The 24,289-nt window shown below is 29.9% G+C and overlaps 1 protein-coding gene and 1 long non-coding RNA gene across 36 annotated transcripts in view; one reads left to right on the top strand and one right to left on the bottom strand.

Annotated features, from left to right (window-relative positions):
- LOC105213249 (protein muscleblind) overlaps positions 1-24,289 on the top strand; it is a 285,776-nt gene that overhangs the window by 242,597 nt on the left and 18,890 nt on the right. For 19 of the 35 annotated variants that reach the window (XM_054234575.1, XM_054234581.1, XM_054234571.1 and 16 more), the window contains one exon: positions 1,101-11,008. In XM_054234575.1, coding sequence (XP_054090550.1) covers positions 1,101-3,887 — 2,787 coding nt within the window. In that variant the 3' untranslated portion in view covers positions 3,888-11,008. Of the gene's footprint in view, positions 1-1,100; positions 11,009-24,289 lie in introns of those variants that run through there. The other 16 variants (XM_054234586.1, XM_054234585.1, XM_054234600.1 and 13 more) reach the window with 2 other exon arrangements.
- Positions 13,659-16,833, bottom strand: LOC128922781 (uncharacterized). The gene is made up of 3 exons (XR_008471965.1): positions 16,646-16,833; positions 14,287-14,467; positions 13,659-14,217 (listed from the first exon to the last, which is right to left on the bottom strand). It is a non-coding gene; the product is annotated as an uncharacterized LOC128922781 (long non-coding RNA).

Below are 24,289 nucleotides of genomic sequence, written 5' to 3'. Positions count from 1 at the left end.
TCAAATTCTTTGTAAACAAAATATTGAAACCTTTTGTATTAGTCAATAATAGCACCCACTTCAAGCGATAATTAGATGTGAGAAATCTCACGAAAAGCTCATTATTATATTAAATTGAATCCGATATAATTCTGTGCATTATATAATAACAACAAGAACAGATTTCCAGTAATTGTATAAAAATTAAAAATGTTAATGTAAACAAAAAGTTAATCAAGAAAAGCTCTCTTTAGTATTAAAACAATAACAGCTCGCAAAGCAAAATAAAATTTTAAAGGGAGTAACAATTGTCCAAAGGTACTCAAAAATTGCATTAACACATAGTTTTTTATCCCAAGATAATTTGCTAGCTTCCTGTTATTCCTTTTGGCCCGTTATTTTCCTATACTAGTATTCCCTCAATATTTAAAACTTCCTGAAAAGCTTTTCATATGATTCTAAATAATATTATCCCAAAATATTTTTGTTAAGCCTGCTAGCACTGTTCCAATTATGCTCAAAATCTCCAAATTTATTAGTATCATGTTTTATGCATCGCTTCACGAGAAGTCATTTTGTTCCATTAGACAGCCTTTCAGTTTTTCAGTAAGCTTTCGTCAGCAGCACTTTACTAGCTGAAGCTTTGACACTTTTGTGAAAGCTTCAGTGATTATTATTTACTTTTTGTTGCAATTATGATATTTAAAACTTGATATGTTTGAGCTTTTCTTAAAAAAGTTTTTACATATACATATATACACAATACAAATTCATACATAATTTATAATATTTTATATGTCTTGGCAAGCTTTCTCTACAATTTCACATACGCGCACCATTTCCGTACGCACACCAGCCTGTTCATATGTTTAAAAAACCTTACCTATATAGCTTTAAGCTCTAAACGCCAGCTTTTCGCATAAGCTTTGATAATTACACTTTTAAGCAGTTTGTAAGCTAGCATAGTTTTAATGTTACCATTTAAAGCTTTTATTAAAAACAAAACAATTATCCAATATATTATATACTAATTTTTTTTATTTTGCTTTTTCCCCGCTTTCTCTTTCTCTTCAACTCTCTCGGCTCTCTTTATGTGTCTTTTATGCTGTACGCTATACCAGGCTTTCTCCGGAATGGTACCGTTCAAGCGTCCCGCTGCCGAAAAATCCGGAATTCCAGTGTATCAACCCGGCGCGACCACCTACCAACAACTCATGCAACTGCAACAGCCGTTCGTACCAGTGTCATGTGAGTACCAATCTCAAAATGGTGGGACGCCATTGAGCGCCACTACCACTACTTCTACTTTGAGTACTTCTACTACTCCTACTACTACTACCAATATGAATCCATATAATGCTACTACTGCAACAGCAGCAGCACAAGCAGCCGCCGCCGCAGCAGCCGCAACAACAACAACAGCGGCGGCTACAATTGGTGCCGCCACATTATTAGGTGCTAGTATCACAACAACACAACAACAACAGATTGAACAGCATCACCACCAACAACAACAACAACAGCTACACAATCAACAAATGCAACAACAGTTGCATCTGTTGCCGCCACCACCACCAACCACAACAACACCAACAACAACTGTCACTTCCAATTATCATTTACACCAACATTATAGTAGCAATAGCACCCTGTATAATAATAATAACAACAGCAACAACAACAACAATATGAATAATGACAATAGCAACAATAACACAAGCGCTCTAACACCAACCACCCCACCCAAATCCAATTCCCCCTCCGCTAGTAGCATTCATACAACCACAAATACAGATTCATTGCAAATAACAAACACAACAACACCAACATCACCACAATCACAATCACAAACAACAACAACCGCAACAACATCGGCAGATGTTAGTAGCTTGTATGAGACAAGTAGTAGTAGCACAAACACGCAGGCTAGTAACGGTAAACATAACGGCGACACAGCTAGTAATGATGCTAGCATGAATGATGCGCCACCGTCGTCAACGTCATCGTCGTCACCAGGCGGCGCAACAACAATTTCGTCAGCGTATGTGCCATATAATAATGGCGATAGTAATATGGCTAGTAGCAACAACAACAACAACAACAATAATAATGTATTATATGTGAATAATAATATCTTGAGTAACGGTAGTAATAAGTTAGCGTCCACAACAACACCAACAACAGCTAGTGCAGCAGCAGCGAGTGAAGGTGATGATGAAATTGCTGATGGCAACGTTGGTGCCGCCACAGCAGCAACAACAGTTACATCAGCAATTTTGGGAGCTGTCACAACAACAGCAACCACCAGTAGTACTAGCGCACTCTTTGCTGCTGCTGGCGCACACACTTTAGACACCACAACAACAGCCAAAACATCGGCACTAACCGCACACACAGCTAATGCTAGCGCTAGTAGACATGATAAGGACGCTAGTGAAGAATGCAATAACAATAATAGCAACAAACATTATTTTAGCAACAGCAAATATAGCTACAGTACTTCGGCTAACCAATACAGCGTCGCCAATTCTCCAGTCAAGTATGCCACACACAAAACGTCAACCGCCGCCGCCAATGATGCGGCTCACTCCGCCTATGCCGCATACGCTTACCAAGCACAGGCAGCACAAGTATCGCAATCACATGCGGCCGCTGTCGCCGCCGCTGCTGCAACCAACACTTATCCGTCCACCAGTTTGTCCAATGGCACGCACAGTGACACACAGTCCTATAGCGTTTACAACGGCTTGAATGGGCATGCCACCTCAGCGGCCGGTATATTGCCGACTCCGCACTCAGCTGCTTCAACGGCGGTGTCCGCCGCTTCAGCGGTTGCCTACCAGCAGGCACAACAGCAACAGCAGCAACAACAAATGTTACGTTTGTATAATCAGTATGCTGGCGTGCCCACCAGCGCTGCCACCTCATATGCCAACCTGCTGGCCGCTTCGCATGCTGGTTATGCCACACCTACAACCACTATGGCGCACATGTCGGCAGCAACAGGCATGACTGTGCCTTCGTATGCCGCCGCTTATGGCATTACCGCCTCTTCGGCAGCAGGCAGTGGCACACTGACACCCACTTACGCCTACAGCACTTATGGCAGTGCCACACCCACCGGATATTATGCCGACGCCAGCGCACTCGCCAAAGACGCCGCGCAAAAGAACTATATGAATGCCATGAAAATGGCCGCCGCCGTTAATGCAAATCAATTGAGCGGCAAACCGCTCACTGCAGCCGCCGCTGCTGGCATGCCAACTGCCGGCACTTATGCTGGCTTGCAGTTAGGCAAAACATACATGGCCATGCCCGGCAGCGCTAATGCCATAGTTGCACAGCAGCAGCACGCCGCGCTCCTACATGCACAACAGGCAGCGCAATCGCAGCAGATGGCTGCAGCCGCCCACGCACAGCATGCCGCTGCTGCCGCAGCAGCTGCGCATATGCAACGCTCAGCGCTGTCGGCAGGCTCACTGTCCAGCTCGGGTATGTCCACGCCCATCGGCACGCCAGTGCATCCGCCCACTCAAGGCGCCACGGGTATTGCTGCCGGTGGATTGCTGTCGCGTCCCTCCTCTGCCACCGGTGGTTATATAAGCGCAGCTGCAGCACATAGCGCTCTGCGTCCACAGGCAGTGCAGCTGGCGGCCGCGCCCTCCGCCGCTGGCAATTCGCAATATGCCGCCGCAGCGGCTGCCATGCAACAGCAGGGTTTCTTCTATCCCGCTGGCATGATGGCTGCACCAGCCGCGTATCCTTATACCGCTATCGGTGCAATACCTACAGGTATGCCCACAGCAGCTGGTATGCCAACTGGGCTTGCTGGTATGACAGCAGCGTCGACCAGTGCGACGGGCAGTGCCATGGTGCTGAATCCATACAAGAAGATGAAGACCTCGTAAGAAGTTTGCTTTGGAAGCGTTCAAACATGCGCACACACAAAATCCCACAGACTTACAATACCGAACGGATATGACAAACTCATTTGTGTTAGCTAAGTCCAAAATTCAAGGGCAAGGCGCTGCGTTTCATCGTTTTATTTAAACATGAAAGCTTGTTCAAAGCTTTTATGGCGGCGTTTTACCAATTCACTTGTACTTAAACAGCTACTTAAGCATACTTGGCAAACAGCGCACAAAAGCATCACAAGTATGCGCATTCTCATCTGGACTTACAAACAGACAATTTTAATATAATCGTGCCTACTTTTTGGGTATAACCTAAAGTGAAAGCTCTCATAAGCTTTAAAAAGCTTACATACATGTTAGGAATAGCGTAATAAGATAAGTAAATAAAAAATGTATAACAACGAAATAAATAAATACTTTCACAAAGCCCATACAAATCCTTCACGTCAACATTAAGCTCCACATAGAGCTTTCGCGCATACATTGAAGTTTGCATATATACTTAAAATAGACTACTAGCATACTAAATAATAAACTTAAATTATATGTGATATTCAAATATCATATGTATATTTCGTTATATATAGCAGCTCGTTTCAGATTTACGTAGTTGAAAGCTTTAAGTTGCCATACAACATGAGATTTAGCACTTCAGTGTACTAAGATTGTTAACATTTGGCTAAAGCTTAATGCGCAGGCAGTATAAAGCTAAAAATCTTTGAGCCAGGCGATTTATACTTAACTGTAAAACCCCTGCCTAATTCATGCCATTTTTAATAATTATATATAATTTAGTCAAACACTTCCAATTTGCCATTAAATACTTTAAGTATATTCTATTAGGGACTACTGTGAGCTTTTCAAAAATTCTCCACCAATGAGTATAGCATTTGTATAATTTGAAATTATAATTTGTGGACATATGAACATAAAAAGAAAATGATTAATTAGTTAGCTAAAAAAGCTTTCCCAATGCATCGCACAACTAACGATTTACTGTGATAGCTGGAAATTTACAAAGCTTGTCCACTTCCACAAAAGCTTTAGTTGTAAAAGCTGTACAAAAGCTTTTTAAGTACACAAAAGGAAATCTAATTCAATAATGCTGATGCATCATCAACACACCAAAACTAGTGAAAGCGCATGTCAATAGCAACGAGCTTTCAGTTGATTTGTGTAAAATAGCGGCTTTTCAATTATGCGATCGTTCCTATGTAGCCATAATACAATACAGCAAATTAAAATCACTATATTTCGTAATAAACCCGAAAATTTATTAACTACTCCTTTGGGTAAAATGAAAGCTCTCACAACAACGTTTTACAGCTAAATGAAAATAACGTATTTGTAAAGCAGGCGGCGCTGTATTAATTAGCGTGAAATAGCAACACAGCACAACAATATGCACTTAAAAGTAGTGAAAGCTACACAGACTTGATGAAAGCTTCGTAACAAAAGTAGTGAAAGCTTCGAAAAACTAGTGAAAGCTCATTTTAACTATATATTTATAGAACAGGACTCAAAAACACACTAGCGTTAGTTTCGAAGCATTGCTGTGAAAAAAATCTGAGATAGAGCATTAAAAGCTTATTCTCTCTCTCTCGCGTCTTGTTGTGCCCACCAGTCGTCTAAAAAGGCGCTAGTTTTTCTATTATTAATATGTATTTTTTTTCAGTGACACTGTTAAAAAATTTCTTAGTTTATAGTATCTATATTAGCCATAAGTAGTTTTCGTCCCATTTTGTGTTGTGTGTATTGCACTTATACTCACGCACACATACAACTTATACTCTCTCTATTTAATTTCCATGCTCATTGCTAGAATAGCGCTCTTATGTTGACCAAAGTATTTGTAGACATATACACGTTTCAGTTCGAACACTGCCGCGCCTAGCCACGCTAGGAGTATTTGAAATTATATAGTCAACTTTCTGAGCATATTTCTCTACTCACTAATAGTTTGCTAAGTCAGATTTTCCTCTAAATTATTTATTTCTTCAATTGTTCCTTTAATTAATATATTATAAATAAGTTTATGTTATATGCAATACATGAACAACAACAACAGCAAATACAGCGTATGCGCATTGTGTGAGAGCCGCGCTCTCATTACGCCATTTGCGTTACACTGCAAAAAATATATACGTAGTACTTAGTAATTAAACGTTTTAGCGTAGTTTCTTGTTTTTTGTGTTATTTTTAAAGCATTCAATATAGATTTACGTAGTTGTTTTAGCATTTAGTCTAGTGTTTAGGTGTTTCAAAAAAGCGTTTACTTGTTTTTAAATTGAATTGATTTTTTTGAAAAGCAATTATCAAAGAGTATTTAAGCATTTACATTTTTTTGCTCTTAGTTTAAAGAAGTTTGCGCTCAAAACAACTCTATGTGCTAGTTGTTAGTATTTTTATTTTTTGGTTATGTGCGTATTTATTACCGTTATTTTTTAAGTGTTTTTTTTTGTTAATTTGCTAATTTTTAAATACTTAGATCTCTTGTGATTATTATGCATAATTTTTTGTAATTTATTTATTATAATTTTTTTTTGTGTATTAAATATTTAATTATATAGTATTGCTGTAACCGTTACTACCTTAATAATTTTTGTGAGCATAATTTTTGCATTATTGTAATCGTGAAGTCCAGTGAATTTGTGTTATATTCTATTTAATTTAATGAAAACTTACTTAACTTTTCGCAATTAAATGTATTTTTTTTTATTGAAAGAAGTAGTAGGCGAAAACATATGCTGCATATATTGCCAATATTATATATATTATTTTTCTTTCTGCGCACTTTTAATATAGTTTCAAAATATTTTTTTCATGTAAAAAATATATTCTAACTATAACTAGCTTCAATTTCAGTACATTAGAATTCATAGACATATATGGTATGTATTAGTCTAGCTTTAGCGTGCTTACTTAACTACTCACTCTAAACAGCCAACTAGCCAATATTCACACTGCGCCTGGTTACTATTACACCGACGCACACGCACTCAAATACAGCGCTACGCTCACAAACTCTCTAACACTCAAGCCCGCTGACACTCAATGGAGTTCTAACACAAAAACTCTCTTACACTCAAACTCTCTAACACTCAAACCCCTCTCACACTCAAACTCTCGCCGCTCTCATTCGCACTTTGACACACTGTATGCATACGCAGAGCTAAAGCTTTGTGCTCCAAACGCTTACTACACACAACGAAATATTAGAAACTTTTGACTGCAACTATAATTTTGCGCTTTCTCTTCCACTCATATGCATACTACGTTGCTATGTTTTGACTGTACACTGGAAAAAATTAAAGATATTTTTTTGGTTCACAAATATATGGCAACCATCAATGTATGTATGTGCGTTGATAAAACAAAAACAACACAGTGAAAATAATGCTTGAAGACTCATATTAAATAAAGCGCTATATATAATTTTAAAAACAAAAACAACAAAAAAATTATAAGCACATTTGTAAATGAACTAAAAATAAAGCTGAGCTGCGATATAAAATCGAAAAAAGCTCATTGGCTTTACTATCTGGCTGGCGTATTAGTATATAATTATTACAAAAACAAAAAATATATATATTGCTATCTACCTATAAAACTATGCTCTAGAAATTTGTTGTATTCATTTAGCACATGCTAAAGTGAGACCTTCATTATTTTTAACTGTTTTCCTGTATGTCATATTATTTGGTTATAATTATTATATTTATAAACATATGTATGTATGTTTTTTTTAATCTAATTACTAAAAACTTTGTATCACTGTTAGTTTGCCTTTTTCTCGTCTACTTGGGAATTAAAAAATATATTATAAATTATGTCATTTGTTAGTATATGTAAAAAAAAAAAACAAAAAAAATTAATATGAATATTATACACTTAAAATATTTTAACTACCACTGACTACTGTTATTATTAATAAGTACATACTATATTCATTGCTATTGTAATTTTATGTTTTTAATTAATTGTTTGTTTAATTTTGTGAAAACAATTTGGAAAATCAATTTATATATATTTAAAAATATATTTAGCTTAAAAAAACAATTGGTATTTTTTGTTTGGTTGCTTAATATATTGTAAAAGCTTGATAAAGCTCTACATTTTATTGGTTGTATACTTTTTTCGAAAAAAATTCCACTTTTCATTTGCTGTGGTTTGGGTGCAAACACACAACAAATCTGTCGTTTGCTTTTCTTGCTTGCGCTCTTTTTTACTCAAAAATCTATCTGTCTCTCTCTCTCTCTCTCTCTCATTACTCGCTATTTCGATTACTCTGAAGGTTTATAAATTGCTCACGCTTATACACGCTTTTATGCCCTCATTTGATTCTTTAGTTATGCTACTTTTTGTATATTCATTCATTTTTCCATTACGCTCTCATTTATGCGCTCTCTCGCGCGCTGGCTTCTATATAAATATGTGTAAGTAATGTATGCTCTCATTTTAGTGCCTTCATACTCATTTTTTATGCATTATAAATATAAATATTTGAGATCTCTTATTTAATATGATGCCTTGAAAGACACGTCATTTTAAACTTGGCAGCAGAAATCTATTTGCAATTATATTTTAGGTATATTTACATTTTTTATAATATATTATACTAGTTTTATTTAGTTAAATTCTTATAGCTCTCTATTTTTTTAACAAATTAGTTCTCTCTGAGAAAAATGTCTTTGCAGCTCTATACAATTAAATCGCTCTCTAATATATATTTCACGGTAATTTTGCAATATCTCTATAACTTTACTTTCTTAAGATGAACTAATTCTGATATATTAGTACTTAAACTCTCAAAACCGTTGAGATGAGTGCAACACTGGGAATGAGTGAAACTAGTTGAGTATTTTCAAAAGCTCTCTCATCTGCTCTCGCTCAGTTTTCTCTCACAAAATATTGCTCGAAAGCTTGGGTATGACAAGCATACCGATCTTGTCAATAAATCTTCACTATTTCCGATTATTTAAGAAACCGTATATCAGTTTCTTTTATAAACTGTTCATAATCAGTAATTACGACTTTTTGAATTTTTCACCTATTTAAGCTTTTACGCGTTTAAGCTTTTGCAATCGCTCGCCATTTCATTGTTATAGATTTTTATAATATTAAAAGCTTGCTAACTTTACATTAAAAACTCAATCAGATAATTTTCGATCGAAATGCTCAAATCATACCCATAGATACTCCAAACAATTGAAATGTAACTTTCATCAATTTAGTCTGATTCATTTTAGAGCTTTTTTATGAAAGCTTTTTGATATGTCTTGCATGAAAATCAAACCAAAATTATATTAGAGCTTTTACTATACGTAATTTTAGCAGTATTTTGCATAAAGCACTGACTGTGAAATGGCTGAGAAACATTCAGTAAGCTTTTTCGAAGTTAATTTTTTTTATAATTTTCTAATTCTAAATTTTTCTGGAATACATCCAGTGCGAGACTTTATCAACAAATCGGGTTTAGAAAATGCTTTTCAAAAAATATTTCAAAACCAAACTAGTTGTTTTATATAATTTTTCTTTTTAATTTTTTTCTTGTTGTTTTGTTTTTCAATATTTATATATTTTGACCACAATGTATAAAAATAAGAAGTCAGCATACGAAATACTATACAAAATATTTACAAAAAATTATTAGGGAATTTAATTGAAGTTTTACATTTTGAAAACAAAGTATATTATAATCATATTAAAAATAAAATACCACAAAAATTATATACCAAAAAATATATAAAAAGTTTTAAAATTTAAAAATGTAGAATAACGTTCGAGTTTTGAAGTTTTGAAAGTTAGACATTTTTGCGAAAAATATTAAAAATATAAAATGACCGCCAAAACGGTATACTACTTATAGACGAATACATATTTAACGATATGTACGATGTATGTATGTTTACAATAGTTTTTTAATATTTATTGAAAGTAGTGAACTTTTAAGCAACAGTTCCACAGTTTAATGAAAAGCAAATTCAGAAAAGAAAAAAACCAAGGAAAATTAATAAACATCGCACGAATTAGCAAAAAAAAAATAAAGAATTTCTGTAGTGCGTTTATAGCAACGTTTCGAAAAAAAAATATAGAACTGCAAAATAGAATTTTACATGGAAGAAAGGTTTACAATAAGCAGAAATTAATAACAATGAAATTTAAATATTTCGAGCTTTTACTTCAGTTTAAAACACTTGAATATTTTTTCACATCATCCAAATCAATGCAATATATTTTCCGTTGCTAATAATTATTATTTCACAAAAGCTTTATTAAATAGTCCACAATGTTTTTTATTCAACCGCTTTTTATATATTGTAGCTTTTGAGCTTTTGCTATTATTGCACACTTAAAGCACACACACACAAAGCATCAAGGAAAAAAATACAAAATATAAAACACTACTCATTAAGATAGCCGTGAATGACTAAACAAATTTAAAAATCTCAAATATGTGCGGAAAAAGCTCTATGCTAAGATAATATTTTGAAAGGCGACAGGGGCTAGAATTTATTGTGCCACAGTTATATAAAGAATCATTGAAATCAAATAATAATAATTCTCGATAGTTTCAATTGCAGGTAAAAGCTCAAAAGCTCTCTCGCTTGGTTTTATTAAAGGGTTGTTCAAAATTCAAACGCTTTAATAATAAAAAAAGTTTTTATTCGCAGTCACGTACTCAATATTTGAAAGCCATAAAAGGATTCAACTTAAGCATTAAAAAGAATTAGTTTTCAAAAGCTTCAAGTATCTCCGGTAAAAAAAAATGTGCATAATTTTCCCTCTTCCGAACATATTGAACAAGAACCGTCATTTAATTACTTTATTGTAGCGTAAAAACGAATTATCAACCGTCCATACATTAAATGAAAGCGTTTGAATGAAGTGAATATTAAAAGCCTTTGTAGACGATTATAAATTTACAAATATTTTATGAAATATGGACATACAATTGAATAGCAAGATAAAAAAATTAAAAGGAAGCTAATGGTTTAATAGGAATATGAAATGAAAGCTCGATAAATATGAAAGCACAAGAGCAATATAAAGACGAAATGGGAAAGCATAAATTTATGAAAGCTCTTGATAAAAATGAAAGCTCGCAGGTAAGAATAGTTACAATGTGAAAGCTCAAAAGCTTAGTATAGTAAAGTTTTGTCGGGGTATTTTAGAGTTTTTAAAGCGAAGTATTGTTGTAAGCTCTCGAAAGTTAACTATGAAAGCACTGAGGAGTAAGTTAGTATGCAGAAAAAGATTTTAAAAGAGAATAAAAGCGTGTCATGAACTATTGAAATTTAATATATAGCTAGAGCGACTAGAAAGGCAACATGTAAAATACAAAAAAAAAAATGTTTTGAAATGTTACCTTACCTTGTAAAGATTATTAAAAAAAAAATACAACAAAAAAAAAGTTAATAAAAAGATAAAAAGCAGCAAAAAAAATTGAGATAAAAATTGCATGTTATTTACGATTTGAAAAGATCCAAAAAAAAAATACTTAAAAAAATGAGATATGGCAACGACAAAAATTCAATATTTAGTGAAAACATATACGTAATTACTACAGTGAAAAGTCGATAGGGACAAGAACACACACACATATTTACATAAATATTATTCGCAACATTTTAGCAACAACAACAACTCCAGCATATTCGTCTAGATAATTTGCGTTAAAGAGAATTTCATTTGAAAGTTACAAAAATCATATTTCAATTATAACTACTTATTGCTGCTAATTAATTGCGTATGATTCGTAATTGTCCGTAACTAACTAACAAATGCAATTTCGTTGCACAAACACACACATATACGAATACACATGTACACAGCTAGACACACACACACACACACAAATACACACTCTCAAGCATATACAGTGTTAAATACTCGTATTTAAACTATATGGATTATATAAATATAAATACAACAGCAACAGCAACAACATACTATTATCGCCAGTTTTTTCGCAAATTTTGTGGATTGTGTATATTTGATAATTACCTATACTTACCAAATATCTATTTATTATGCATATTTATGTGCGTACTATATGTATATGTATGTACAAGTAAATAATTATCATCTCTTATTGATAATACTATTTAATTATTGCAATTCGATTTCAACTAGCATTTACAACACACAAATGTTTGCTATATATATATATACTACATACATATATACTCGTATAATTATTATACTAAAATAATTATAACAACAACAACAAAACATACATACGTACAACAAAATATTCAACAATTTGACTAATGAATATTATATTGTTTACTATAATTATTATCATTATTAATGAATATGTTTAATATGCAAAGTAAAGTAATATAACATATAAAACAACAAGAACAAAACTATTACTATTATTATACAATTTGAAAGCGTAAAAATTTAATGAAAATTTAAGAAAAAAAAACAATGAACTTATATTAAAAATTATAAACAACAAAAATGCTTTTTTACTTAAACTATACTCGTACATTCATGAATTAGTTTAGTGCATAGCAAAAAACGAAACCAACAACAACAAAACCATGTCGTATACCCCATATGTTGCATAGACAATTTCCTCAAAACTTAAAATTGCTCGTAACTGCTGCTCGTTATCATGCCATTACACACATACACACACATTTTCACCCAACTCATTTGCCCATTTGCTCTTTTATAGATTTATATTTGTACGTACAACCTTCTCAACGGCTTTATTCATTCATTTTTATAGACTTTATATTCTATTGTTTGCAATATTTACTCAGTTGAGTCTTTTCGAAAACGACTTGAACCTCTTTTTATTTTTTTATATTATTTTATAAATATTTTCTTTTACTTGGCAATTTTCTATTTTTTTTTTTTTTAATTTTTCTCTTAACTGAATCCAATATATTATTTTTGAAGTATTTTGCTTAATTCATACTTAGCCATATTGTTAAAACATTTTGCTGCTATACATATAAATGTTGCCAGAAATTTCTTAAAAATAAAAAAATGTTGATAAACTTTGTTGCTAAACACAACTTGAAAGCAACATTTAACTATTTTACTAATTTTAAAACATAAATTTTTGAAACATATGATTTTACAACTTTAGATGAATTTTACTTAAAAATAAAAAAAAATGTTGATAAACTTTGTTGCTAAACGAAACTTGCCAGCAACATTTTACTATTTTACTAATTTTAAAACATAAATTTTTGAAGCATATGATTTTACAACTTCAGATTTATTTCGCTTAAAATTTGAAAATAATAAAATGTTGATAAACTTTGTTGCTAAACGAAACTTGCTAGCAACATTTTACTATTTTACAAATTCAAAAACACAAATTTTTAAAACGTTTGACGTAAATCACTTCAAAATAAAAAAATGTTATAAACTTTGTTGCTAAACAAAATTTGTTAGCAACATTTATTTAAATATTACTATTTATTGCCAAAATTTTTTAATAATTTTCTTTTATTTAATAAATTGTAATAAAATGTTGAGAAACTTTGTTGCTAAACAAATGTTGCTAGCAATAATATTCTTTGATAATTAGAAGAACTGCTAAACATTTTGCATACTCAATTTTATGTAGAAACATATTTTAAAATAGCATGCAATTATGTTGCTTAATATTTGTATATCCAGCAATATGTTGCTAGTAAAATAAACATTGCAAATCAATCAATCAAAGGTGCACAAGTTTTAGTGACTGATTTATTTTTGAATTTCAATAATTATTAACAATGTTTTGTAACATGCTGCTAGCAACATTTTAAAAGAGCTAGCAATAATGTTGCTATGAAAAGAATGATGACAATATTTTCAGAAAAAACTAAATATTTAAACAAAGATTATTACTAATAGAAAGTATTGATTTCGCTAGCAATAAAGTTTCCTGCGATCCTTAAACTTATATGTTGCTAGCAACTTTTCAATAAAACAAATACAATTCTTCAAATAAAAAAATTTAAGGAAATTAAATTTTTTATTTTATATATTTTTTTATTATCTAATCATACATATGTTACCCACTTTTAATTATTTATAATATTTTTTAATTTTAATGATTCAAATTTTTTATTACATTTTTGAATTATTTTCATTATTATTACAAATTTTTTTCAAATTATTTTTTATTAATTATGAAATTTTTATTTTATTTTCTAATATAATTTACATATCTTTTCAGTTGCTCTCACCTAAGTCCAAGGCATACTCATCCTCATTTTGCTTCATACAAATCCGCTCATTTTCATTATCATTTCCTAAAAGCTCGTTGACGTCCCCATCCTTGTGTCATTCGTTGTATACCGCCGTTTCGCTACATTAAACACAATTACATAAGACATTAGTGTATGTTATTGTCCATTTGCGTTCACATATTTCTTACTGAGAGTAATTACTATTTGGGATAATGGTGTTTTGTGTTCGTCTCTCTTTGCGCCGGTGTCTGTTGTATGTTACCTTTATGCATCCTCTTTGCTGGCTAAAACACACGCTTTTAAATCTCTTAATGGCTGGATCAACGATTGTGCTTTGCCATTTGCCAAGCGCTCGAATGAGTTCCAATGCTGCAGTAAAAAAAAATATAAATATGTTTATAAATAATATTTTTAAGAAAATAAGCTTTTGATAAACCATAAAAACGCATAGCCTTTCCATATCCATAACTAGTTATTTAGTATAGTAAGTATTAGAATTCGTTTTGCTCTCTTCACGACTTAACATACTCATTTCATGCAAAGCTTTTTACTCTTTTCTCCTTAAAGATTTTTCAATTTAATTATTTTTTCTTTCATATTTTTAACGCTACTTTTTATATTTGCTATTTTACGCTTCTACTCCCCTTACTTAATATAAATATTTTAAAAGATTTTTCCCTTTTAGCTTTAATCTTTATGCTTATACGTATTAAAAGCTCATTTTTGTTTACCCGCTCTTTTCCACACTTTTTTATTTTCGCTCGAAATCACCAGCGTTGCCATATAAATATATATATATACTCGAATTTCTATACATATGTATCACGTATATTGTATGTGAGACCAAACCAACTCCTCTGCAAAATATTACTGCATCTGTAGCTTTCAATAAAACTTGAATTAGTGTTGATAAAAAAAAAAACAATTTTTGTGCTGGAACATGAACGAACTTAAAAGCTTTTGTACAATTTAAGCAATGCTGCATTGAAAATGTATTAAATACAATATAAATATATCATTATGTGTATTAAGTAACTGTTAATTTTTTTTTTCAAAATTGCATGTCGGCTACTGAAACTGTATTCAATACACCATATGAATATACAGAAACAAGTAAATAATTTACACAACAACCACATTTGCAAGCCCATAAATGATATGCATATAGTATGTATCACACAAATGACACAAGATATCGCAAAAAGTAACTTATGAGCTTTTATTAATTCTTTATAGCTTTCATTGTTGGTAGAAAAATAATATTTTTGTACTTTTTTTAAACTTTTTCATTGCTAGAATTAATTTTTGTGTGAAGACAGTTATAGGTGTGTTTCGGGGCGCAATACCATAACCGCCTTATAATAGTGTGAGCTTTAGCCAAAGAGCTTTAAGCTTTGGACAAAAATTTAAAGCTTTTCTGCTTCAAAGAAAACAGAAATACGGGTGGCTTTAAGATTATTCACGTCAAGGTAAATTTTTGAAAGCTTATTTCCATGAGCTTAACTAAACTTTTGGTGTGATCGCAATAAAAAACGTATATATGCATATATTAAATCGTTGGCGTACCAAAGCACTATTTAAATATGTTTAAATATAAGTAAGTTGGCTTAAAATATGTACACATTTAAACAATTGAAAAAGCTTCGCTCAATAAATAAGAGTAAGCAATGAATGATATGTTGCCAAAAAACTGTACATAATATACACGTAAAAGCTATTTGTAAATTTAAAGTCAATGAAAGCTTCTTAATAATTACACCCAAAAAGCTTTCGAGTACCGGTATATCAAAAACCAGTTGGAATTTCTTTAAAACTCCTTTTAAGTGCCGTTTTATTAGTTTCAATTTGTAGAGTTAATAAAATTTCTAAAGCTTTTCAAACTGAGCTTTTATTAAAAAAATTAAAAATCACAAACGACTTTTTAAGCTGTAAAAATTTTAAAATATATGTAAAATTACTGATACATTTTACTTTATATACGTAAGCTTTTTCATGAAGTACATAATATGAAAGCTCATCAAGAGCTTTACAGCCTTAAGAGTTTAAGACTCAGACTCAAAACTATGAATCTTATTTCAGCAACAAAACATACTTATTTTATGTGCTTAAAAGCTCATTTAAATTTTTTATGCTAATATGTACCACGAAAAACAAATTGCCCCACCGTTTCAGCTCAAAAATTCAAAGCAAAATATATTAACAATTATTAATTTTTGTGAAAATTCTAACCAAATCACACCAGCAGCTTTAAGCTCCTCTTATAAATTACAGCTTTTAAACCAAAATGTGGGATTTTTGAAGCCACTGTATGTATATTAGCTTGAATAAAGTCCAAACTTAGCGTAATTCCGAAAACAAATAAAAGCTTTTAAGCTCATCTTCAGCATTTCTGCCGCTTATCCAGCACAAAAAGCGTTCACATGACCAAGTTACTGGTAGTATTTTGCGGAGCATTTTGGAAAACCATCCAAACGTGTATATATGTATGTATATACCCTACCCTCACGCTCCTTCGACATAATTGTTTGGGGAAAGAAATACATGTACCTAATCATAGTTGGACCCCACTCCGCTCTACTCTTTTTCACTGTGTCTCTCTTGTGGAAATTTATTTTTGTGTCTAAAAAGTGTTGAAAGTCTAGTTTAACACTTTCACTGGGAAGTCGGGTTTGTTCGTACGCCCATTCGTTCGCTTTTTCCACAGCATATCCAACAAGGTCATGTAACACCGCACACAGGTGTTACTCTAACGGTCACTCTGTAACGCAAGTATTACAATGTAATTATTTATTTTAAAAATTATTTAATAGAAAATAAAAATATTACCGGAGATTGAAGAACACTTAATCTAGTTGCCAAAAAAATGAAGAAGTTAGTCGTGCCGTTGCACCAAAAACGTTTTCCTTCATTAAGTAAACAGTTATCGTTTATGTAATTTAATTTAAATATAAATAATATGTAATATATATTTTTATCTAAAGATATATATCTATATATATATAACTCACTCTCTCTCTCTCTTTAGCCACAGCCAGTATGTATGAAACGTGAGTGGGTTCGCTCTCATTGCTCGTACTCGTAATCGTAATCGTACTCGTAAATGTGCCTAAGTATACATTTGGAAAACAAAAAAAAAAAAACTTTTTAAATTTCGTTAATTTCACTTTTATTTTTTATGTGTAAAACATAAAATATTTTCGTTTGTCTTACTCTTTATACATATTAAATTATTAAATATATCAATAATGTTTGAAAATTAATACTAATTACTTGATTACTGGCATAATTACCATAAACTGTATGTATGTAATTAATTGCAAAGCATGCTTTTACCGTTAACATTTGAATATAATCAAGCGTATATTTAGTGAAATATTACTCACAAATTGTTTATATGTATGTATGTATGTATTTAACGCACTTTTCAAGGTAAGCCTGCTACACTGCTGGGACAAAAATGACACATATTTACTGAAAACATATAAAAAACAAAAATGAAAACTTTATCAAGTGTTAATGGAACATGTCTAGATGCCTGCCAATGAACTGTAAGCGCTACTCTTTGAATTATGTAAATTATTTAATGTTGTGTTTCGGTATGTTCTTTCGTATTTAGTAAGTAGTGGGTTCTTGAGTTCAAATATTTACTAACTGTTTTTGAAAATATTTTAAATGTTTTATGCTTGTTGTTATTCTACTGTTTATATAGATATTGATAAAATGCTCGATATAATTTTCTAATTTCTTAATAGCTAACATAATAATATAATTTAGAAATGCTTTAAGCTGTTCTCTTGACTGCATAAATATAATATCCCTTAATGAGACACTTTTAGTACATATAATCATCAAAAGCTCCAGCAATTATTTCTTAATAACTTTTCTGCAAAAAACCACATTGAGGCACGGCTCAAAAAGCTTTGTAAAAGCTCTCACAATCATATTTCAAAAATAAATTGAAGTATTCGTTGAAATCTAGACTAAAACCATGTTTTACCAGAAGCAAAGTGTTAAGAAAAGTGCTTTTGCGGCAACATGCCTAAGCCATGAGCTTAAAGCTCTTGTAAGAACTGCTAGAGAAGAAAAGTACTCAAAAAATTAAAAAAAGCTCTTGCTTTTACTCGGTCAGATACTGATAATTTGGCTTTAATCCTCAATTTTAAAAATTTCGTGAAAGTTTTCTATCATTAGAAGACCAGTAGTAAAAATCTGAAGCAGTCTGCAACGATCAGTTGAACAATTATATTAAAAAAAAAATCTACTTCAAAAAAATGTATTTCAAAAGCTCTCCAAACGTGTGGCAAGCTTTAGTGTATTGGTTAATAGTCTTGTCAACTGTGATTGACTTCGATGAAAGTAGTGTTATGAACTCTTTCCTTTATCTTTAATCTTTCATTACAAAACGTGGTACTAAAAAAAACGTCCTAAAAAATATATTTCTAGAAAAGTCTTCACTTATTTAAAACTCTTCAAACCTTGCATCCAAATGTCACCTCTAACAATAGAGTTATTTTGTTACTACTATTAATTATAATTTCCTTTAATAAAGTTACAAAATATATACTGATTTAGGAAGCTTTCATATGTGTATACATATGTATGTATGTAAGCCGTCGACAAGTAAGATAATATTTTATTTTCTCTAACAAAGTTATGGCACAGTAAAAGTTAAATTCTTAACAAATATATTTTTATTGCAGACATTTGGTGAAAAAAGTATGTTGACAAACTCATTTTATATTAAAAATTGTTCACAAGCAAATAAATATTTTCTTAAAGCAATTCCACTTTATTTTCTAATTACACGTTTTGCATTTTTGTATAATATTTTTATAGAAATTTGTATATTATAGTTTTAAATAATAATTATTTATCATAACTACAGCAATGTATATTTAAAATAGTCCATAATAGATAAATAACATTTAAAAACATCTAAGCTTACCCATTGGAGTTGGATTACGTCTCTTTTACTACCGAGCACAAACGCTCGCTCACACTACACGTATGCATTTGTATGTACCGTAATAGTTGAAATATCAGATGAATTCGAGCATATACAGCAAAAGCTTTTAAAAAAGCTCGTAAAACACGTATGCATGGCTGGAAGAAAAGTATGTACATAAGTGCAAATTATTGTGTGTTCATATTTAGTTGTATTATAGATATATTAATACATATATATATTTTTTTAAATTACATAGCTAAGTAGTTCAAAAAATTGTTATTTTTAATGTTGCAAGCTTTTATTTTATGCTTTTAAGTTGCATTAAATTTAATTATAAATGTTATTTATTTGTCTAATATGATGATAAAACTCTAAAAAGAGAAGAAATTTCACTTTAAAAAAGTAAATTGAATAATCATTAATTGATGGCTTTGGAGCTTTTATTATTTCTTTCGAGAATATTATTTTAATGTTTTGAAGATAACTTCTTTTGATTCACAATAATATATTCACATCAATTTAAAAGCTTTGAGAACAGTTTTCAAAAGCTCTAAAGTCAAAGCTTCTTTGAAAGCGCGAAAAGGCCAACAAAATCAAAGAAATATTTAAAATGTATTTAAACGTTAAATACTGTAGCGAAAGACAAATCTGTATGCCAGTTTTAAAAAGCTCTAAAATCAAAGCTTCTTTGAAAGCGCGAAAAGGCCGACAAAATCAAAGAAATATTTAAAATGTATTTAAACGTTAAATACTGTAGCGAAAAACAAATTTGTATGATTAGATATTGCATAAAATATTTTGGGAAAATAAGTTTAAAGTTTCAAATGAGCTTTTGGGAAAACTTTCCTGGAGCTTTTTTAGAGCTTCAAATTACTCAATATACTTCTGTCTGAGCTTTTAGTTTTGAAAATTTTCTGCGAGCTTTTTTTTAATTTCCAACCAGAAATTGAAAATCTTTATGTGAGCTTAATTTGAGATTTTTCTTTAAGAATATATTATTTTATAAAATATTATTTTATTTCATTCATTTTATAACAATTTATATTTCTAAAATAAAATATTTATATATTGTATAAAATATTATTTTTGTTGAATTTCACAAGCAATACTGTATTCAATATATTAAATTTACATTATTTTATATTTACATGCATATAAACTCCTCTTCCAGGCTTTTTTGGTAGTAAGTATGAATTTCGAAAATCCCGCCGATCCCGCCTTTATAAGAGCTTTCATATTCATGTTTATTTATAAATATTTGTTGTTGTAAGTTAGTGAACTTGTTAAAACGTAAGTTATTTTATAATAAGTGTTATTTAGTAGCTTTTTCATATGTTTATTTCGCTAAAGCCTTTGCAATTGATAATTAAAATGAAAATGTTTCTTGTGATTACTTACAGCGCTGCAGTAAAAAGTTTTGCAAACAAAAATCGCTTCAGTCCAACATGCAACCACATATTCGTATAAGCTGATTTACTTTACACTTTTGACTACTAATCCTAACATTTATGCTTAAAAATATATTTTAATTTATATTTTTTTATTTTAGCTGTGCTTACAAACATCGCTTTTGCTTTATTTTGGCTTTTCTGCTTGCTTGCCAGGATTGTTTAACACTGCTGACGCCCTTGCAATTTGTACAGCTTTTTTTGTGATTAACAAAACGTGCACTATTTTTAATATAAATATTTTTTAAAATTATTTTATGATGTTTTATTTTAGTGGAGGTCATATTTACAATACATATAAATATTTAAACTATATAATTTTGGAAAATAATTTATTTATTTATTTAGAAACTATTACTTTTTTATAACCAATTTTCACTACAAAATTTTAAATTTTATAAAATTAATTCATTTGGAAAATTATGAAAAAAAAATTTAACTATTAAATTTTCACACAAATAATTTAAATTAATATTATAGTGAAAACTAATTTTTTTAATTATACAAAAATGTTTTTAATCTTTCTTAAGTTTTTTACGAATTTTCCCTTTAATAGCAGTAATTCTAAAAAAAAAACATTAATTAAAAAAATATAACCTACAAAAAAAATTTTAAATGATAAAACAATAGTTTATATTTTCTTTTAAAAAATAAATGATTTTAACTTAATTAATTAGACAAAATTTTTATTTATGATTAATTTTATAAGATTTTTCATAAAAAAATTAGAAAAAAAAGTGAATAATTTTACCAAAAAATTAAATAACAGTATATTATATTACCATAAAATATTATGAAATTTAAAATATTTTAAACTCAAATACATAAATTCATGTTTTAACCAATTTTTCTAGAACAAATAAATAATATGAAAAATAACATTTTTACATTCCGTTTCTACTATTAAAACTACTAAATTAAATTTTTAAATAAAATATACAAACAATTATATAAAAAAATATTTTCTAAAATTAAATTTATTTAGTTTTTTTAGATAAAAGATATTGAAAAAAAAAATAAAATGTTTTATGATAATAAATTTAACAATATTTTTCAGATTCTGTCTATGATTTAATTTTTTAATATTCCCGCGAAAATTTTAGATCATTTAATATTATATATTAAATTACCAAAAAATATCATATATATTTTTACTTTTTTGTTGCAATTGTTTTTCATATTTAATTGTTTTTTATTCAATCATATGCAACAATTTTGTTCATATCGCACTTGTATTTTTTTGCTTATATTTTTGCTTTGCTTATCAAGCTTATGTACTAATAGCAGCTTACATATTTTTATCGCTTTCCCAGCTTACAACGCATTTGCAACAACATACAAGCAACAACACAAGCTAGTTAGCTAGCAGACTAACACCATGCCAATATTGACTAACACACACATACATAAGTAAACAAATATACCATCAAAGCCAGTAACGCTATGCAATTGCGTGAAAATGCAAAAATTATGCATGGAAATATTTTGCAACAACAACATTACACAAAACAACAACACCACATATACATGTATGTTTTTAACTAGTTGCCGCTGATTTCATACCGACAAAAAAACTGCATAAAAGTTGATCACCAACGTAGAAAAACTTTCACAGCCACCAAAAACAATGACGACAATAACAATAACAATAATAATAACATTACTTGCAACGAAAAACGAATAACAATTATGAAACTCTACAACACAACAACATATTTATTAGCTGATTTTTGCATAAATATATATATATATATATATTTGTATGGTTTATGTTATTATTATTTGCTTCAGCGTTGTGGGAAAATAGTAAAATTTTTAAATGAAAATATATCTTTTATTGAGCGCCAAGTGGTTAAACATTTTTTCAGAAAATTGCTGCGGTTAAAAAGAAACATTTTAATGTGAGAACGTTAGACAAATATAAATTTAATATTTTATTTCAAAATTTTTACTTTTTTAATATTTTCATGTTTCTCATATTTTATAAAAAAAATTAAAAAAAAAAAATGTTTTGTAAAAAAATTATAAAAAAAATATTTTTTGGAAAATATTTCAATACCCTAAGTAAACGATTTATTAAGAAATAGTTTTCAATTCAATTATAATTATTTTTTATTTTCTTTATTTAAAACTTTTCACGTAAAGATAAAAAAAAAAGTTAAAAAATATATTAATAATTGAATATTAAAACATTAATATTAAAACATTTCCCAAATTGCTATAAACAAATTGTTATGTATTCAAATTAAGTAGTAGTATACATATATAAATAATTTTTGAAATATTTAATTAAAAATTTAAAATATTATATTCAAAATTAAGGAAATGCTTTTATTAGATATTTTTTTATAAATTCATTTTTTTTTAAGTTTTTCTATTTATTTTTAATTAGGGTTTTTGAAAACATTTTATTTTCATAAATTAATTTTAAAAAAATATTTAAATTTATCATTATTTAAAACTTTTTTTACATTTTTTTAAATATATTTTTTGTTCTAAAAATAGGCATATATACATTGCCAGAACGCCCAAGAGTTAATACAAAACGCAATCAACATACACGCATACATTACTGCCCACATAGAATAAACTCCAATGCAAATGAACTTATTTCAACAGCAAACTCCTTTTTCACGCGCCTCTCCGCTATTTTTATTATGCTCCACTATAGAGGACTAATTTGCATACTTGTTTTCATATTTGCTCACCCACCGACTATATATGTATATATGCACACATTAAGTCCGTCCGCCAATTTTTTCGACAACCAAATTTTTGTTGCGGTCCACGCTCTCTCCACCACCCCTTTCATTTGCGGTGGGCGTTAATTTGCATTTATTAACTTGTACAAGCGCGCCAACTGCACACACACACACGTGCAAGCACAAAAACGACGCTCGCCTGCAGCCAGAAAAACATCACAGCGAGCTCATGCCGGAGCGAGTGTGTGCGTGTGTGTGTGTGGGAGTATGCGCTTCGCATTTAAATGGCTGCCTTTGCGTGGATGTCAGCTAGAGCCTGTTGCATGCGCGTCGCCAGTGTCGACGCCAAAAACTATGCAACGCGGTTTTGTCATTAAATTTTTTTTTAATCGTGTTTTTGCTGCAAATGATTATGTCGTGTGGTGTGGTTTTAGGCGCGCTGCCTTGATTGGGGTATAATTTTAAAGCAACTGCTGCAATTATTTTATACACAAAATAAAATTTTTAAATAATATTTTTTTGAACTATTGAAACTTAAAAAAATCGAATAGTGAAAAAAATAAATTTTTTGGTGCTTAAATTTAATCAAATTAATTATAAAATAATAATTTTTTAATGTAGTTAAACTCACTTATATACAAATCATTCAGAAATTTTACTGTTTTTCTCATTTAGAACTGCTTAACACTTTATTAAATATATTTTTAGCTGAATTTTATATTATAATATAATATATATATATATTTATTTATTTATTTTATATCATATTATACTATATTATTTAATATTATCAACATATATATTTAGCAAAATTAATTATCTAATACCATTTCTACTATTTTCTAAGCTCTTTAATTTCAGTGATTAATCTAGAATTTTTCTTCTTTCTCCAAATTACATGCTTCCACTTTTTTATACATTTAATTCGCAAAAATGGCAAAAAACAAAAACAAAAAAATATTTACACACACATATAAAACAAATTTGAAATTAAAATGCACGAAATACACAAATTTGCATGCAAAAAATAAAATAAAAATGCTTAACTAACCAAAAAAAATATTAATTAATTCTATTTTACTACAATTCAAAT

This window comes from Zeugodacus cucurbitae, chromosome 6 (genome assembly GCF_028554725.1).
Source record: "Zeugodacus cucurbitae isolate PBARC_wt_2022May chromosome 6, idZeuCucr1.2, whole genome shotgun sequence".
Lineage (NCBI taxonomy): Eukaryota > Metazoa > Arthropoda > Insecta > Diptera > Tephritidae > Zeugodacus > Zeugodacus cucurbitae.
This window is presented reverse-complemented; position numbering and strand designations above follow the sequence as displayed.